Below are 18,993 nucleotides of genomic sequence, written 5' to 3'. Positions count from 1 at the left end.
AGGAGTACACGTAGAGAACCAACACGTGCAATAATAGTAATTTAGGGTTCCGTCTGTTGCCTGCAGGTACAGAAGATGTATAAAATAGATTATTTTCATTTCTTAATATGCTCTGAGTGAATACATTTTTTTAAATTGATTAAAAAAGGACTTGTCGTATAATTAGCCTAACTGTGATAAAACGAATAAGAATTACGAATTTAATTCCTTTGAGTGTAATGTGACGACAACTTCCTATGATTAATACAAGTTATCGCTGAAAGAAAGTCTTTCACACTTCCCTTTAACCTAAATTAGACCTTATCTTTCAGGAAACACAGTTCATTTTCTAAAATAAAGTAAAGTACAGGGCAGCACTCAAAAGTTCGTCGCTGAAGAAAAATGTAAGTTTGCATGGAGTTGGTGCTCAGCGACGTCGCGTGACGAATGACAAATGGGACCACTTTGACCCGAGTGCGGCCCTAGCGAAAACTTGGTACGAATAAATCAACCTGTAATATATTACGATATCCTGAACATACGTATAAAAGTACTTAAGTATAGCTTGAGAATTAGCTTGCACTCCGTGGTCCATAACGGTCAGGCAGATGGCATCGCATTCTCACGCCGATAAAGACCCGACAATAGTTATTTGTTTTACAAGGGGGCAAAGTTGTTGTTTAACCGCTCGTGCTAATATTGATACCCGCACAAGGGAAAGATTCCAAAATTGAACCACGAGCGTAGCGAGAATGAATGTTATTAAATATTTGGTTCTATCTACTCGCAGTGTAAAATCTATAGTGCAAAACGCCAAAAACGTGTGGACCAACCGTGGGTGACCAAAAAGTTGAAGCTCATGCTTCCACACAGAGATGAACTATTTAGAATGTGGAAATCTTCTCCTGATAACATGACTTTAAAAATAGAGTATACTAGATTCAGAAATAAAACGAATAAGTGTATAAACATAGCTAAGAATAGGTATAGAAGGATGTGTATAAATAATTGCAACAATGATTTTAGAAAAATATGGTGTAATATCAATGGCTGGTTAGGACGAAATGGCGAAAGTTTGGATAGTGTCATAATGAGATATCTTGGCAAAACAGACTCGACACAGAACATATGCACGAACTTTGCTAGGACATTCACACAAGAAATTGAAAACATAAAACACAAATGTGACAGGAAATTTTTGGACCGGAATTCGTATGTTAAAAAGGCAAATGTATCATTTTGTTATAAAAAAGTCACCGCTTATAAAATAATTAAATTAATTGACCAAATGAGTGAAAAAAAAGCACCGGGAATAGATAAGATAAGAATCGTAGACCTGAAATTCATTAAACACCAAATAAGTGATGTCCTAGCCAAGTTCGTGAATATGTGTATTTTGTCAGGAGATTACCCAACTAAGCTAAAAACTGCCATTATAAGGCCCATTTACAAACAAGGAAGCCACCTCGATTATACTAACTACCGGCCTATAGCCATTCTGTCAATAATGAATAAAATTGTCGAGAAAGTTCTAGTCGAACAGATCAGTACTTTTTTAGAAACAAACGGCATTATTGCGGATTCGCAGCATGGGTTTAGGCCGGGCCGAAGTACAACAACGGCATTGTCCCGTTTTGCCGATACTGTAAATGGATATCTCAACGATAGAATGCATGTTGGTATGTTATTTATTGACTTCAAAAAAGCATTCGACACTTTGGACCATAATTTCTTATTAAAGTCGATGTCTGAATGCGGAATCCAAGGCCCAGTAAATACCTTCTTTAAAAATTACCTAAGTGACAGAACCCTGCAGACTGTTGTAAACGGAGTGTCCGGTGAGCTCGCGTGCGTGACGTCTGGTGTGCCGACTGGGTCAGTCTATGGCCCGGTTGGATACATCATGCATGTCAACAGCCTTAGTAATGTCATACAGTACTGCCAGACATACATGTATGCTGACGATACATGTCTGATATATGCAGACAAGGACCTACATGAAGTCGAAAGAAAAATACAAATCGATTTTGATAATATTCTAATGTGGTCACATGACAACGGAATTATCTTAAACATAAACAAAACGAAAATAATGCACGTGTGCTCGCCGTACATGCAAAAAAAAGGTTCACAAATATCAATTATTGGTCATACCTACGGCTGCCTCCTTAATGATAAAACTGCCTGTACCTGTACTCGACTGGAATCCGTAAATGAGTATAAATATCTTGGGCTAACGGTAGATGTCAATTTTAGCTGGAAAAATCATATTTACTATCTATGTAATAAACTTAGAATATTGATAGGGAAATTTTACCACCTTCAAAACGTAGTCAGCAAAAAAACACTGTTTGTAGTTTACCATGCGCTAGTAGAATCATTAATAACCTACGGTCTAAGTGTGTACGGGAGGACCTTTCCTACCTATATAAGCAAGATTAAATCATTACAAATAAGGTTTTTAAAAATGCTTGTAGGTAAAAAAGAAAAGAATAAGTGTAAAGGTGACTACGATCAGCTATATGGGAAGTGTGGGGTCCTCCCTGTTCAAGAAAAGTTTAGGTATCTTGTGGCCGTAGACCAATATGGGTGCAACGACCATAAAATGCCTAGACGGCTAAACGATAGGTTGTTAAGAGCTGACAGGCGTGCACAATATCTCGAACCACAATGTTGTAATTACTATGGGGAAAGAACATTACACTATATAACTCCTCGGATTTATAATAACATTAGATTTCTGTCTGTAAATGAAAATATTACAAAAGCAGCGTTTAAAAGAAAGTTAAAACTGGAGATGTTGGAAATATACTTACCTAAAAAGTAATAATTTCAAATACATACTTACCTAGAAAATTATAAAATCATTCCACAATCATGTACATATTAAAATATCAATAACAATATAAATAGTTAAAAAATGCATGCTTTCTTTTCTACTAACAATAGTATATAAGTCACGATTGTAAACATTTATCTTAATATTAAGTAAGAGTTGAGGGCGGCGCGCCAACAAACTGGTTACTACAGTTTGGCGCATTTATTGTATATATGTATCATTGTAATTGTGTATATGAATAAATGAATTAATAATAATAATTTATCATCAGCAGCTTTGAGAGCCTTCCTAAGCGCGTGTATGGGGCAGTGGACCACAGTCCTTCGTCAACCAGGAGGCGGGGATGACCAACCTGGCCCACAGGATTTTATAAGGATTGAGCGAGGAATCTTTCAGGGCGACAGTCTGAGTCCGCTATGGTTCTGCCTAGCTCTGAATCCCCTCAGCACCCTGCTGAAGGATTTGGGACTAGGTTGCCGGCTTCGGAGAGAGGGTGAAATTATTTCTCACCTTCTGTACATGGATGACCTCAAATTATTTGCACCAAGGCTTGTTGGAGCTACTGAAAACCACCGAAGTCTTCAGTAGTGCCATCAACATGGAGTTTGGTGTCGATAAATGTGCGGTTATGCATGTACAGCGGGGGAGGGTTGTAAATTCAACAAATTTACAACTTTCTGAGACAATGTCTTTCAGATCTATCTCTGAATCAGAAACCTATAAATACCTTGGTATGTCACAGTCGTTGGGTATTGAGGACGAGGGTATTAGACGGTCGGTGAAGGAGCGCTTTTTCAGTCGGCTCACAAAAGTCCTTAACAGTCTTTTGTCAGGAGGCAACAAAGTGCGCGCCTTCAACGCCTGGGTAATGCCCCTCCTCACATACTCCTTTGGCATACTAAGGTGGACTCAGACCGAGCTGGACGCCCTGGATCGGAGGGTCCGATCACTGCTCACCACACATCGCATGCTACACCCACGCTCGTCAGTTATGAGATTGTACATCCCACGGAAGTGTGGAGGCCGAGGCTTCCTAAACGCCAAGGATCTCCACAACCGCGAGGTGTACAATCTCAGGAATTATTTCCTTAACAACGAGTGTGGGATGCATCGTGATGTGGTGGCAGTAGACAGGAACCTCACGCCGCTCTCCTTGGCAAACGAGAACTGGCGCAAACCTGTGGTACTAAGTACTGCGGATCGCAAGGTGGCATGGGAGAATAAGGTGCTACACGGGCGGTTCTACAAGGCCCTCACGGGACCCGATGTGGACCTGCTCGCGTCGGTGAACTGGTTACGATTCGGGGACCTCTTCGGAGAAACCGAGGGTTTTGCCTGTACAATTGCGGACGAAGTGATGATGACGAACAACTATCGGAAATATATCCTGAAGGACGGTACGGTCGACATTTGTCGGGCATGCCGCCGTCCCGGAGAGTCACTCAGGCATATCATTTCCGGTTGTTCTCATCTTGCTAACGGTGAGTACTTGCATAGACATAATCTCGTAGCCAGGATTATTCACCAGCAACTTGCTCTTCTATACGGCCTTGTGGACCGCGAAGTACCGTACTACAAGTACTTACCTGCACCTGTTCTCGAGAATGGTCGTGCCACGCTCTATTGGGATCGATCTATCATCACTGACAGGACTATTGTCGCCAATAAGCCTGACATCGTGCTGATAGACCGATCGCAGCGCCGGGCCGTGCTCGCCGACGTCACCATCCCCCATGATGAGAATCTCGTGAAGGCCGAGAAGGACAAGTCCAGCAAGTACCTAGACTTAGCTCATGAGATTACCGCCATGTGGGATGTTGACTCGACGATCATTGTTCCGATAGTTGTGTCAGCGAACGGTCTCATAGCGAAGAGTCTCGACCAACACCTAGAGAGACTCTCGCTGGGTGGTTGGATCAAGGGTCAGATGCAGAAGGCGGTGATCTTGGACACGGCGCGGATAGTCCGCCGGTTCCTCTCTCTGCAGCCCTGACCACCGGTAGCTTGGGCCTTGCCCCGCTGCTGGCGGCACCCTAGGTTAGGTTTTTTATAATGTGTTTATATATTTTTGTTATGTTTTGTAAGTGTTTTTATATTTTACTTTTATACTCACATTGTAAAATCCTAACCTAAGACCCTAATTGAATAAAGGAGACAATTTATCATCCAAAATCCTCATTTAAAAGTCAATTCTACCAGCAAACATAAGAAAACAACTCAAAATTTGCATTTGATTACTTTGCCTCACATGTGAATAAAATGCAACTTTGCTATCAGTTTTTGAAGTGCAAAGTAAGCCTTTCCGAACTGGTGTGGTGAAACAGATATTAGACAAAACACCTAAGGTAGATAATAAACACATTAAAAAATTGTGGCTAACGGCGTATTGCATAACGACGGTTATGTTATTGACACAAACGTGCAGACGGTGCGTAGCCGCATAGAACAAAAAAAATTGTCTTTGGTAACAGTAAACTTCTAAATTTGGGCGACTTTAGCTATAAGCACATTTACCTATAATATAATAGGTACTTAGTAGATTAACTCGACCAGGCGGCGTAGCACGGTCGCGTTTTTGTATCCCTTGTCACCATGCCTGTCACGTTCTAACAAGTATGTAAGTGCGAAAGGGACGCGCATAGTGATAGGCGATAAAAATGGAACCATGCTGCGCCCACAGTACGGATATGATGGTCATTCTTGTCTACGTGACAGCGTGATAAAACGGTGTCCGTCACTTTCTAACCCATGGTGTTAAAAAGTGACAGTTGTTTTATCACGTGGATAAAGATGGATAAAGCCATCCATAATACGCCGCCAGAGTCGATAAACTCTTGCATTCGTATCGTTGCAAACACTGGTTCCGGGTAAGTGTAGTGTGGGTTGTGATGCGACGTACGCAATTCCTTGACCCCCGAATGCTCTGAATTGATCCGCGGACCAATTTAATGTTGCCAAAATCACAAAAAAAGGTGGAATTAAAAGTCCAATTAATTGTAAGTATCATACTTATTATAACATAAATGTTCTATAACTACCTACAGTGTTTTGTTCAATTTATAGAAATGCACAATTAGAACTCATCCTTTTCGTTATTAACTTCATACTTATCTATTATTGGCTGTATAATAACTTCCAGTGCCTCTTTTCGTTTCTTGTATTCCTCTTTTTCTGCTTCCTGATTATCATGAAGCCACGTCACGGCATTATCAATTACTTCCTCAACTAGTTTTCTATCCACATCACTCATATTAAGCTTTAGTATAATATTTCTTGAAGAAAATACATAACTTTCAAGCTCGTTTCTCGCCTCGACTTTTTCTTTTCCCTTTCTGTCATCTCCAGCAAACTTCTCGGCATCTTTAATCATCCTCTCAATATCACTAGGACTTAGTCTGTTCTGATCATTCGTAATGATAATCTTCTCTTTAACACCGGTTGCTTTATCCTCAGCTGACACATGTAAAATACCGTTTACGTCCAACTCAAAGGTAACTTCTATCTGTGGCACTCCTCTTGCAGCTGCTGTTATGCCTGATAAGTCAAACTTTCCAAGCAAATTATTATCTTTAGTCATAGAGCGTTCTCCTTCGTAGATTTTTATAGTAACCGTTTCCTGATTATCGCTGGTAGTAGAAAATATTTGCGATTTCTTTGTAGGTATGACGGTGTTTCGAGGTATAAGCTTAGTCATGACACCTCCTACAGTTTCAATGCCCAATGTTAAAGGGTTGATGTCTAAAATCACCATTGCCTCATTATCTTCACCGCTGATTATGTTAGCTTGAACTGCTGCACCGTATGCAACTGCTTCATCGGGATTCACACGTCTAGAAGGTTCTTTATTGAAATACTCTTTCACTAATTGCTGCACTTTCGGAATCCTAGTCGACCCACCAACAAGAACTATTTCGTCAATATCTTTCACGCTCATTTCAGCATCTTCTAAAACTTTAATTACTGGTTTTAATGTTGATATGAATAAATCCATATTTAGCTCTTCGAACTTAGCTCTAGTCAGGGTTTCTGAGAAATCCTCGCCTTGGAAAAACGACTCGATCTCAATTTTCACCTGTTGCTTGGAAGAAAGAGCGCGCTTTGCTTTCTCGACTTCTCGCCTCAGTTTCTGAACTGCACGACTATGTGTCATTATATCTTTCCCTTTCTTTTTATACAACTTAATAAAATACTCCATAACACGTTGATCAAAGTCCTCTCCTCCTAAATGGCTATCTCCATTTGTAGAAACTACTTCAAAAACTCCATTGTCTATAGTAAGTAGTGACACATCAAAGGTTCCGCCTCCTAGATCAAAAACTAAAACATTTTTTTCTCCCTCTTTCACGTCGAGACCGTATGCGATAGCTGCTGCAGTAGGTTCATTGATGATTCTTAAGATATTCAAGCCAGCGATTTTGCCAGCGTCTTTAGTGGCCTGTCGCTGAGCGTCGTTGAAGTAAGCCGGCACAGTGACTACAGCAGCAGTCACATTAGTACCAAGATACTCTTCAGCAATGTCTTTCATCTTCGTTAACACCATAGCAGAAAGCTCTTCAGGAGCAAACACTTTATCACCTTCACCGATGTTAATTGACACATGTGGTTTATTATTCTTCTCTATAACTTTGAATGGAAAGAATTTCATATCGTCTTTCAAGCCACGATCATTCCAGTCCCTGCCAATGAGTCTTTTGACGTCAAAAACGGTGTTTTCCGGATTGTTAGTAGCTTGGTTCTTAGCAGCATCGCCTACTAATCTCTCTCCGTTGTTGAACGCCACATAAGATGGGGTGATACGATTGCCCTGTTCATTGGGTATAATTTGGACATGACCATTTTTATACACGGCAACACACGAATAAGTTGTGCCCAGATCTATACCGATGACTGGTCCATATTTCTTATCCTCTTTGGCTAACGCTGCTGCGATTAAAATCATTATTACAATGCTTTTCATATTGAAATGTCCAGTTTTCTTTATAGCGTCACTCACTAACTTGGGTAATAATTAATAACAAATAAAAAAAAAGTATTGTCTGTTCCACTCAATTGCACTGAATTATTGCTTGTGAAACTAGCAACATGGGTTTACTGTACTTTTACATTCATTCATTTAGATAAATTTCGTTATGAACAGAACACTATATCGAGGCACTTCAATATGAACCGGAATTTCTCAATAGATTTTTTCTTTCAATATATTCGTGGGAAGTTCTGTAGGGTTGTGAGCTTTCAGATTTCGCAACTGCTAATATGAGGGCAAGTATTTCGCGTGGAGCGCTGTGATTGGCCGACATAGTGCCGGTGATTCGTGAATGGTGACGTGGCAATTAAAGTGGGAGAGATTGGACCACGATCATTAGATTAGATTTTAGATTGATTAAAGTTGTGGTGTAATATCTAGAGTTCTATTATTTCGCTATTACGTACTTGTATTTATAATATCTGATTAAGTTTAGCAGTACAGCACCGAATCCTAACAATTTTCCAAAGTTTGGTCCCATCCGACAGACATGATACATGATGAAATTTGGCATGCGTGTTGCGTATCAAGGGATGAAAACATATTTTCCCGTTTTCAAGAACTTGTAACTTGTAATACAAGCGGATGTCACTTTTTGACAGCTTTTGTTAGAAATTACAAGTTACAAGCTTTTGAGAAACGGGCTCCTGCTCTTACTGTATTATAGACAAACAACATTAATTATCTAGAAAATGCGCGAAGTTTATTTTGAAAACTATAAGTGCTAAACAACATAGGTTCTTCAAAAGCAACTATTGTACCTATACCAATATGAAACCTTATTCTAAGGTGTCTACATAGTATATTATAAGGTCTACAGTCTACATTTTATCAAGGTTTCTCCGTTTGGAATCCTTCTGCTCCTGAGGAATCCCATAACTTGGAGATAAACGACTCTGATTCCTGATTTACTTTTAGAAGTTATTTCTTTAGTTTGTTTTATATAAGTTTCGTTCATCTTAAGAAACGGTGCACTGATGATATGAAACGACGAACTTTGATAGTCGTTAGTGTTTAAATAAATCGAAAAGTTGAACTGAAACTCTAGGGTTTATTCACAAGTTTCACAATGTTCTCAGTATAGGGAGTATTACTGCAATGTTCTGTCGCCGGAGTGCAGAACTAGCACCAAGCCTGTTTTTTGTCAAATTTTCACAGACAATAAAATATGACATTGATACATCAAGGCGGTTTGTTTACGAAAGGCCTACCGGGAAACGCGAAAATCGAAACTCAGCTATTTGCCTCTTTATCACTCGAATATGCAAGCTATATACACGGTGTGGCCTGTAACACGAGCAAATAATTAAAACATACATTGTACTCCTCAAACGTTGTTCAATAACTTTTAAAAATTATGAAGTATTCAGACTCCCTATTTTTCATACAAAATAAATATTATCTTCAATGGACGCCATCGCCACGCCATATCATTGTGATTGACGTTGCTTGTCACGCCTTAAACATAACAAAATTCGCAATACATTGCGTCTTAGAATAAACTGTAAAGTGTATTAAAAATCAAACCACAAGTTTTTTTTAAAAGTCGCTGAACAAATGTTGGTCAGTATGAGGAGTACAGCCTACTGTTTAATTTTTTGCTCATATTACAGGCCACACCCGGTATGTATATAAATTGTTTCTAAAGCCGACTCCATGTCCACTTGTACCAACTACAAAATAAACCTAGAGTTCTACACTAACAAGCTAACTGTCACGTTAAATTGACTGCATTCAGACTAAATCTGGAAGATACATTAATAGGCCTCCACTCGAAAATTAAGCTCTCCATCTAGTCATTAGTTAGTTAAACGACGTCTGTCCGTCATTTACGTCTGTCCGTAATCAGTACGAGCGAGATGCATAGAAAGTAAGTTACGTAGACGTTAGAGTATTATTATGTCAGTTGTACACTGTCAGTAACTCGTGGTAAGGGTACTGTATCGACAATAGTTTGACTGAACTCCACTACAGAATACTCGTAAGTAATACCTAAGTAAAGTCATTTGAGGGTAATAATTACGTTAAGTATTCCATAATGTTCTTTTTAAATCAGTCACCCTAGTGTGTGGTGCCATTGCTAATAAACAAAACATAAAAGTGGAAAAAACGTTAAATTTTCCAACTGAACAACCATGCTTCGAAATCCAGAGATTTTCTTCAAATATTGCTCGTACTCACTTCTCCTTATCGCAAGCTCGTAACTTGTTTAATCATGCGTTCCAAAATCAAACTTACTGGCTTGAAAATACAGTTGACATTTCCTTGCGATATTGTGAGTAGATAAGGGGAGGAGTGAACGTTTTGAAGTAAATCGGCTACACGCTTTGAGCGTTTCGATTCTTTGAGCAAATGCAAATAAACTACGTTTACCAAATCGTAAATCAAGGCACTTGGTGCGCGGTTCCATTGTTCAAAAATCTGAGTTTCTTTTTAAAGGGGCCTACAGATGGCACAGGTGACCATTTCGGCGAACGATATCGGCCTGTCAGTTGTTCGGAGCTGTCAAATTTTGCTTTTAACTGACAGGCCGATATCGTCCGGCGGGCTGATAATCAGTAAAGCCCTTTAGAGTAAAAGAAACCCGCGGTTTTTCTCGGTGGCTGCTCCCAAAAACGACATGCCGAAATAACACGAAACTTGGTACGAAGATAATAGATTTCTTCAAAATAAAATGGCTGGCACATACATGCAGACTACAGGCCGACATGGTGAAATTACAAGGGTTCCGTTTTTGCTAACCCCTAAAAAGGACGAATAGTCTACTACTGAATCAGTAAGCCTTATCGTATGCCCGTCAATAAATATACTTGGTAAAGCAAATCTTGTCAGTAGAAAAAGGCGGCAAATTTGAAAAATCGCGGGTTAGCACAATACGATTTTCGAACAGTTTTCGAACAATTCAAACGTACACTACGTTTGAATTGTTATTGTGTGTGTCATTTATATCTTATCTGTGGAACTGTTTTGTTTACATTTCATCGTTGTTCGATGTTCATTACCTCTTTGTTCGTTTCCTAGGGATACCATAGGTACTTTCGTTTGCTTAAGGGTTCCCCCAAATATGTCGACACGGAATCGGCAAAACCCGATAGGAAAAAGCTTTATGTCTACGCAAAAAGAGCGAAAAAGTCGTTGTTCGGCTCGGCTCGCATCGGCCGGCACCTGCCGACGTGTCGACGGCTTTTTCGCGCTTATTGCGCGGACATAAAGCTGTTTCCTATCGGATTTTGCCGAATGCGCGTCGATATATCTGGGGAGACCCTTACATATCCGGCTTGACAGACTATAGTAGCTACAGTCAGTCAGTCGATGAGTCTGTGATAAAAAAACCGGGCAAGTGCGAGTCGGACTCGCGCACGAAGGGTTCCGTACCATAATGCAAAAAAAAAACGAAAAAAAAGCAAAAAAAAAAACGGTAACCCATCCAAGTAAGGTATGTTGGGGTAATACCGGACGGATTTGGGACTAATTGGGAGACCTCGCGAAATATTTTTTTTTCTCGAGCTCAGTACGTGTCAGCTTCTAGAAATATGGTGCAAATCGTTAAATAATAACCGAAGTTTAAGCCTGAATATTGGCAACCTTCAATGTTTAACGGTTTCAGTTTTATACGAGTGTAAAGATGAGACATATTTTTATTCGAGGGTAACGATGAATTTGTCATCCCGGGAGAACATCGGATGGCGAAAAAAAACCGGTTCTAATGCTCAGATAACAAGGTATCTAAAACAGTATATCCGATGTTTAACCTCCTCCAACGTATATGCATTTCAGCCACGAATAGCTGGAAACTTAAAAGTTCTCATCAAATGTTTAAAACTTTGCATTTTTGCATCCGATCTTGACCCATATACGAAAATTTGGTAAATCTGTGGCTCTCAAAGTGTGATATGTCAATAGAAACAATTTCCTAAGTAATACATTCATACATATATAGCTACGTACACTGCTAATATCTCTTCCTTTTGAATTACCGTCCTCGAATAAAAATAAAGGAACGAAATAATTACGATAAAAACAGAGTTCTTGCAGTCATAAAAAAACAAAGTTTGACAATCACTGCTGAATTTTAAATGGGTAAAGGTCGGATTGTTGCTATCCGATCTTTACCTGCAAGGGTAAAGATCGGAAATCGGTCTACAGCAGTCCTAGGTCTGTTTTGATTGGATTAATTTAAAGATAAACCTTCAAAACGAAATTGGACATCAACTGAATCACAAAAACAACCACAGTTTTATCACAATACTCGACATAAATTACAGGGCGAAGATCGGATGGCCAGAAAAATGACCAAAATTACCTTGCTCCCTTTAAAGGCGCGTAGAACATATCCGATATCACTGAGCGGCGGAGGGACACTGGTGTCCGAAGCGCAATGAAATAGCGTCTTGCACATTGTTGTCAAAATTAAGAAATAAAGCCTACTTTGGCGGAAATGAATTTCCTACGTTCTTCTCCCGCATCCGATATTACCCCAACATACCTTACTGACCACTCCCGACGTTGCTTAACTTTGGTCAAAAATCACGTTTGTTGTATGGGAGCCCCATTTAAATCTTTATTTTATTCTGTTTTTAGTATTTGTTGTTATAGCGGCAACAGAAATACATCATCTGTGAAAATTTCAACTGTCTAGCTATCACGGTTCGTGAGATACAGCCTGGTGACAGACGGACGGACGGACGGACGGACGGACGGACGGACGGACGGACGGACAGCGAAGTCTTAGTAATAGGGTCCCGTTTTACCCTTTGGGTACGGAACCCTAAAAACGAAGCTAAGTCTTAATCGACTCGCTATCAAGAAAGTGCGGCAAAGTCATTATGCACACGTCTTATTTTTATAGGACTTTCGCATTTACGGTGGCGCCTCCACACTGACGCTTGCCAAGTCATTGTAGACTTAGCTTAGTTTTAACCTCGTAGGGCCCACCATACAAAGTTACCCTAATTTTAATTTGAACCTTGTTGTATAGTAAACTAGGGTGACTTTCGTTTGTTTTAGAAAACAATGAAACAAATGAAATGCTACTTTATGTAGTTAGTGAAAGGTTCGAATTCGATTGAAACACAGCCTACATTGTAATGCACATTGGGCCTTACGAGGACAATATTAGGATTAGAAATACATACAAAGATTAACTACTACAGGTTTTCAATAAAATTAAAGGTGTCATAGCAACAAAGCACATTTCAGACATTTTTGCAATGTTATGAAATATTGTGAATTCGTGTGAATTTTGTTCCTATTCGCTTGACAATGGACACGCGCAGACTCGCGAGCACTTACCGAAGCGTATTCCGGCGCAAGTGTCTTTGCGTCGCCATTATTTTGCACGAATCAGTGAGAAAGAGCAACAAACAACGGGTGTTACAGTTGTGAAAGTTATGTTAGTGACTTCTTCAATTGTCACCGACAGTGGCATGCGATTTGCAATAGGCACAGTCGCCATCAGATATATCGGAGCGGCCAAGGTGCTCAAAAATATCTGAACAAGCCTATTGTCAAGGCGTTGGAGTGCGCAGTGAGCACCTTGGTCGCTTCGATATATCTGATGGCGACTGTACATTGTGGCATATTCAAAAATTAAAAAAAAAAAAAAAGTAAATATCTCAAATAATGACATATTAACATCTGGTATTTTCTATACAAAACATCAAACATCAACATTTATTCAGTAAATAGGCCACAAGGGCACTTTTACCGTCAACATTGAATTTACATAGAAGCAAAAATAATAACAATACATCGACAATTTAATAAAATACAACTAACAATAAAATTCAAACTAACGTATTACAATTACATAGAGATATGGTCTCTTAATGTCGAATTACATAAAAAATACAGACACAAAACACAAAAAAATCTATAATATTTAGCGTCGGTTGCACCAAACTGTTCGTATCGTTAAAGAGTTCGCTAAATTTTTATGTATGGAAAGTTTCATAGTAATGAGCCGGGGCGCGCCGGCTGACGTTGATCAGTCTGTCAAATGTGGTTGGTGCAACTGGCCCTTAGAGGTGTAAATGTCTCTAGGTGTCAGAACTATAAGATTCTATAGTTTATCAAATTATCCTTAGAGATGTATAGGGTCTCCAAGAGTCAATATCCTGTATAATTAACACATTCATTAAGAGAAAAGAAACATACGAGAGCAGAATGAGGCGTCTCACTGTAATTAATTAATAAAATCGTGTAAGCTTAAACAGACCAATCTCTACAAACAGCACCCGTTCACGAGTATGACGCGTATCTCAGCCATCGCCTCCCTCAACCTTCATTCGGGAAAGTGGCGACCCGATCAACGACGCCACCGTAAGCAAAGACTTAAAAAAAAGTTATGAATGGTTCTAGAAGTGGTAAATGGTAGCCATAAGGTTTATAACAGTCATTATGACTGATAAGCTGATAACTGATTGGGATATGCTTGCCAAGGCAGAAACTAAATAAATTGCAATTAATAAGCGCCTGCGCTTCACGAATAGCAAAACAGCTTCAAGTGATATTTTGCTTGTCTAGAACACAAGTCGGCAAAATGAATGTGGTTATTATTATTATAGTGGCTCCTCTGATGTTGCTTATGTCCATGGGCGGCGATGATTCCTTCCCATCAGGCGGCTCGTCTGCTCGTTTGCCTCCTATTACATAAAAAAGGGGTTTTCAAACAGCATGGGTACAGTGACAGATGTCATTTCCATACAATTTATAAGCCTAAAGGTAACATTCCATTTTTAACCGCAGCTGCACTACTGCTCCGACACGTCGATGCTATTGTCAATTGAGTTGCTTAACTTCAAACTCGGGTAAATCCATCTGTCAGATTTTGCGATTTTGGTATTAAGAAATGGTAATAGGGTTGATATTTGCTGAGAGGGTCGAATGGATTTACCTGAGTTAGAAGTTAAGCGACACAATTTCCATAGTAAAATCGTAAAATGAATGACAACTAATGACAAGACAATGAATGACAGTAACGTCGCAACAGTAGTGCAGCTGTCGTTGGAAATGGAATGTCACCTTAAACCAGTGGGGACTTGGGGAGCCACTCCTGACTTCGGGCAAACTCGGCTCCGTTCGGCGTGGTTCGGCTCAGCATTGCTCCGAGCAATTATTAGAGTTGACACACCTTGACGTCCTTTTGCGTGCACGACCACAGATAAGATAATCACTTGAATTTTGAAAACCCTAAATAGCCGAAAGGGATAGTGCCATACATTAGAAAGGGACAGCATGATTCGTCCCTGAATCGCTGTCAAACTTCGGTTTTGTAGGAAGTGTCCTTTCTGTACGGTAGTACTATTATTTATTCTGTGCTTAAAACGCAAAATTGTACTGAGATGACAGCTGTCATCTGCCAGACAAATTTGCCCCCTTGTATTTGGAACGATACCCGTTCTAGTCAAGGAAAAGCATTCATATTATTATGATAAATACAAATATTAACGCCTCATTATATTCCCAGAATACTTAACGAACGTATTTCGATAATTATCATACTATATTGCTTATGATGACAGTTTTCATGTGTGTACCCACTGATAAAGTTCACATTCAAGGGCAAGCTGATAACTTCTTAAACTTGAACTGGGTGAGATGGGGATACTCGTAAATAATGTACCATTAATCTTTTCGACGCCGTGTGACACACTAAAGCTGTCACTCGGACGCCACGTCACCGAAGTGTCAAAAATGAAATTGAACTTTATGCATATGCACGTAGGTCTATGTTGCTCTGTGGTCTGTGACTGATTAATCGGTCTTTGGCGTTGGATCTGCGGTGCGGATATATCGGTCATTGGCGTCCAAAAGCTTAAGGCGTGGTCTGTACCCCTAGTGTGAATTTCATTAGATAACGTGACGTGCGTGACGTACGCGTTTGCTTTACCTAAGTGTCATTGGTATGGGATTTAAGTTTCCAAACAGTCCCGCTTGGCGCGCTGTTCAAAATCCCATACAAAAATAGACAAAACGCAAACGCGAACACTCGTCACCCTATCGAAGAAAATTTACACTACGGGCTCTGATTAAAAAACTTGATATTTAAATTAAGATGGCGTTATGGTCAAGAAAGAGAAATTAGTTTTTTTTTTAGGTTTTAGGTTACTAGCGGCTACCTAGGGGCTTAAATATTGTGGTGGCTTCCCCGGTCAAGCGTCATAATATTGGTGAAGACGCCTCGTGACTAATTTATTTGTGCGCTTTTTACTAATATTTGTTCCTGGTTTTTTCCATGCATACAGCTTATTTTAGTTTGGGGCCAGGTTGATCTGTGTAAGATTGTCCCCAAATAATAAATAAATATAAAAAAAAATAAAAATAAAAATTCGTTTATTAATTTGTTTGTTTGTTCGTTTAGTATGTATTTTTACTTATGCGTTGCCAACCTTTGACCGAATAATCGCTTCAAAAAAATAAATCGCTGATATATTGATTTCAAGTAGGTGGGTACATTTATACTGTACATGTAAAACAGTTTATAAAACAAATCCAAACAAAATTCATTCACAATATAAAATATATATTTTATTTCATTTTTCCCCTGTCTCCTCTACTCGGTTGTATTCCTCAAAACATGAATCAGAAGCAGTTGTACTCAGTTTATCTAACTGTATACTTTACTACTAAAATGAAGCTAACACTTAGCTGTTTCACAATTTTAATAATCGTTATTAGTGTGGACTGTGGACTAGTAAAAGAATTCGTCGGAAAAGTGAAAGAAGATGTACATACAGTGGTCGACGGAACAGTTAATATTATAGGAAAAGGGACACATAAATTAACAGAGGGTCTTGGCCTGTTTTTACATAGAAATGAAGGTAATAAATTTCCTGGACCAAAGACGACAGCATCTACTAACCAGATTTCAAATGATGAGAAGAGAGACACGAATAACAATGGATCAACATATAATAAACATGAAGAAAATTCCGGTGGAAATGATGACCTTGCAGAAAATTATAATCATATAAAATCTACTCCCACCACCATTAGTACAATGAAAGAACATACTTCAAATAGTGATAACAATCAACATCCAGAAAACAATCAACATACTGAGCCTACAACTGAATCAAACTATAATAAACACCCGGAGCATGAATCTAATAGCGACAAGGAAAACATAATACAAAATCAAGCTACAACAACAGCTACAAAAGCTGGAACTACAACTGACACCCCCTGGTTTAATGGCGCCGAACTAGAAAATATTTTGCCAACTATTACTCATAATAAAACTGATTTCACTGGCGATACTAATGATTTGGGCACTGGAGAACGAAATAGTACAAATGAAACTGAATCGAGCAAAGCTAAATGTGATGAGAATATAAAACCAACAGAAAGTAATGAAAATAAAGCTAATTTGGTATCAGACCAAATGTTTTTTAAAGACAATAAGCCGAAGCAAAATGATAACAGTCATTACGTTTGTGCTGAAGGTTTAGTACGAACAGCAAATGGGGAATGCCGTAAACAGGTACAGATTGATGTGAAGAAGAAAGTGGAGCCTATGGTGGCTTATGTCTTCGGAGCTGATAGCTGTGCTAGTGGTTATGCGAGAGCTTTGGATGGCTCTTGTCAGAAGATTGTAGGCTGAGGTATGGGGAATATAATGTCGTTATATCAAAATTACATATGGAAATCTACTTGTACAGATGTAGTGCATAATTGTTTTCCATCGTATTTTCTCGGAAACGTTCGTATTTGTCATGCTGCTTCAGTCAATCTCAGTACTTTTGGTACCGAGACTGACTGAAATAGCAAGACACGTTCGTACGTTTCCGTGAAATTGGAAATAATTATGCACTCTTACATCTGTACCCACCATTTTAATAATGTAACATGTATTATATTTTCGAGTAGTTTTATGTGGTTAAAAATAAGAATTAAATGTATTCAAAAAAAAATACTTTTACATACATACATTATGTACTCTACATACATAAGGGTTTTAAATATAATATTGATAGTTTTCAAATTTTGTTTCATTCTTTTAGTAACATTTACTTTAGTAGCCAAGTCACGAGTAGCCATTAAACAAGTCGAATTGGCTTGCCGTGTGGTACAACATCGGCAGAGGTGTCATTAATCGGCTGTCAGATCACGGTGTGCTACTGACAGTGTACAGTCAGCAGCAGAAGTGCTATTTTCAGGGTTTTAAGGCCTAGTATGCATAAGTTACTCTATGGTTTATTATGTGCACTAGTGCTGCAATCTGGCGCCAGAACATTGCAGTAATACTCCCTATTAATTTTTATCTCAGCAACTTTCGTTGCCGACTGTACTGTGGGCTTACTGGATGCACATGATCAACTATCCGGAGTTACCTCGATGGTAAGGAGTTAAGAGACAAGTTAGGACAAGTTGGGTAGAGTTGCCAACATTATACTGCGATAGATGAAAATTCATTATACCAAAGAGAATAGAGTGTAAGTATAGAGAGTTATTGTCATGGTAAAATATGTAGCTACAGTACATTTACTGCCATCTTTCGACATAAGATTAAAACTGTTAGAACGCTATTTGACTTTGATCCTTATTCTTTCACTGATATGTGTTCATTTGTTAAATATTGAAATTAACGCCATCTACTCGACAGTAAGTCAAAGGTTATGGCGCCATAGCTCGAAAAGATTGCACGATATCGGGGCAGTGTCAATCAAAGATTTACGATAAGCTCCGTCGAATTCAACTTTTAATATACCCAGTTCAAAACTAAACTGCTAGAAAGAAGACATAAATCTCCAAGTCCGAACGAGTTAGCTTTATCGCTTGAGCGATAAATCTTTGATCTTTTATCGACGCGATAAAAAGCACTTGAATTCAATTCCAACCGACCGCCCTGCTGTCTGCTATCGTCCGAACTGTTAACTTCTTCTTCCTCGCGTTTTCCCGACATTTTGCCAGGGCTCATGGGAGCCTGGGGTCCGCTTGACAACTAATCCCAAAAATTGACGTAGGCACTAGTTTTTACGAATCTGACCTTCCAACCCAGAGGGGAAACTAGGCCTTATTGGGATTAGTCCAGTTTCCTCACGATGTGTTCCTTCACCGAAAATAAACTGGAAAATATCAAATGATATTTAGTAGGTACATAAGTTCCGAAAAAGTCATTGGTACGAGCCGGGGTTTCAACCCGCGACCT

At 39.2% G+C, this 18,993-nt stretch overlaps 1 protein-coding gene and 2 long non-coding RNA genes across 3 annotated transcripts in view; 1 reads left to right on the top strand and 2 right to left on the bottom strand.

Annotated features, from left to right (window-relative positions):
* Positions 1 to 14,172, bottom strand: part of LOC134793035 (uncharacterized) — a 92,123-nt gene extending 77,951 nt beyond the window's left edge. The window contains exon 1 of the long non-coding RNA XR_010144491.1: positions 14,095 to 14,172. This is a non-coding gene — a long non-coding RNA (uncharacterized LOC134793035). The remainder of the gene's footprint in view (positions 1 to 14,094) is intronic.
* The window catches only part of LOC134793034 (uncharacterized), a 459,561-nt gene continuing 442,295 nt past the window's right edge, over positions 1,728 to 18,993 (top strand). Inside the window, exon 1 of the long non-coding RNA XR_010144490.1 lies at positions 1,728 to 1,888. This is a non-coding gene — a long non-coding RNA (uncharacterized LOC134793034). The remainder of the gene's footprint in view (positions 1,889 to 18,993) is intronic.
* Positions 5,892 to 7,814, bottom strand: LOC134793068 (endoplasmic reticulum chaperone BiP-like). Its single transcript, XM_063764593.1, has one exon. It carries the CDS (start codon positions 7,773 to 7,775, stop codon positions 5,892 to 5,894), a length of 1,884 nt encoding a protein of 627 aa, XP_063620663.1. The 5' UTR covers positions 7,776 to 7,814.

The sequence above is a fragment of the Cydia splendana genome, chromosome 8, assembly GCF_910591565.1.
Source record: "Cydia splendana chromosome 8, ilCydSple1.2, whole genome shotgun sequence".
NCBI lineage: Eukaryota > Metazoa > Arthropoda > Insecta > Lepidoptera > Tortricidae > Cydia > Cydia splendana.
Note: the sequence above shows the minus strand (reverse complement) of the source record. Positions and strands in the feature narration are given on the sequence as shown.

Bases quoted from the DNA above. Each gene is read 5' to 3' on its own strand.
- LOC134793068 (XM_063764593.1), bottom strand. From the start codon at position 7,775: ATGAAAAGCATTGTAATAATGATTTTAATCGCAGCAGCGTTAGCCAAA.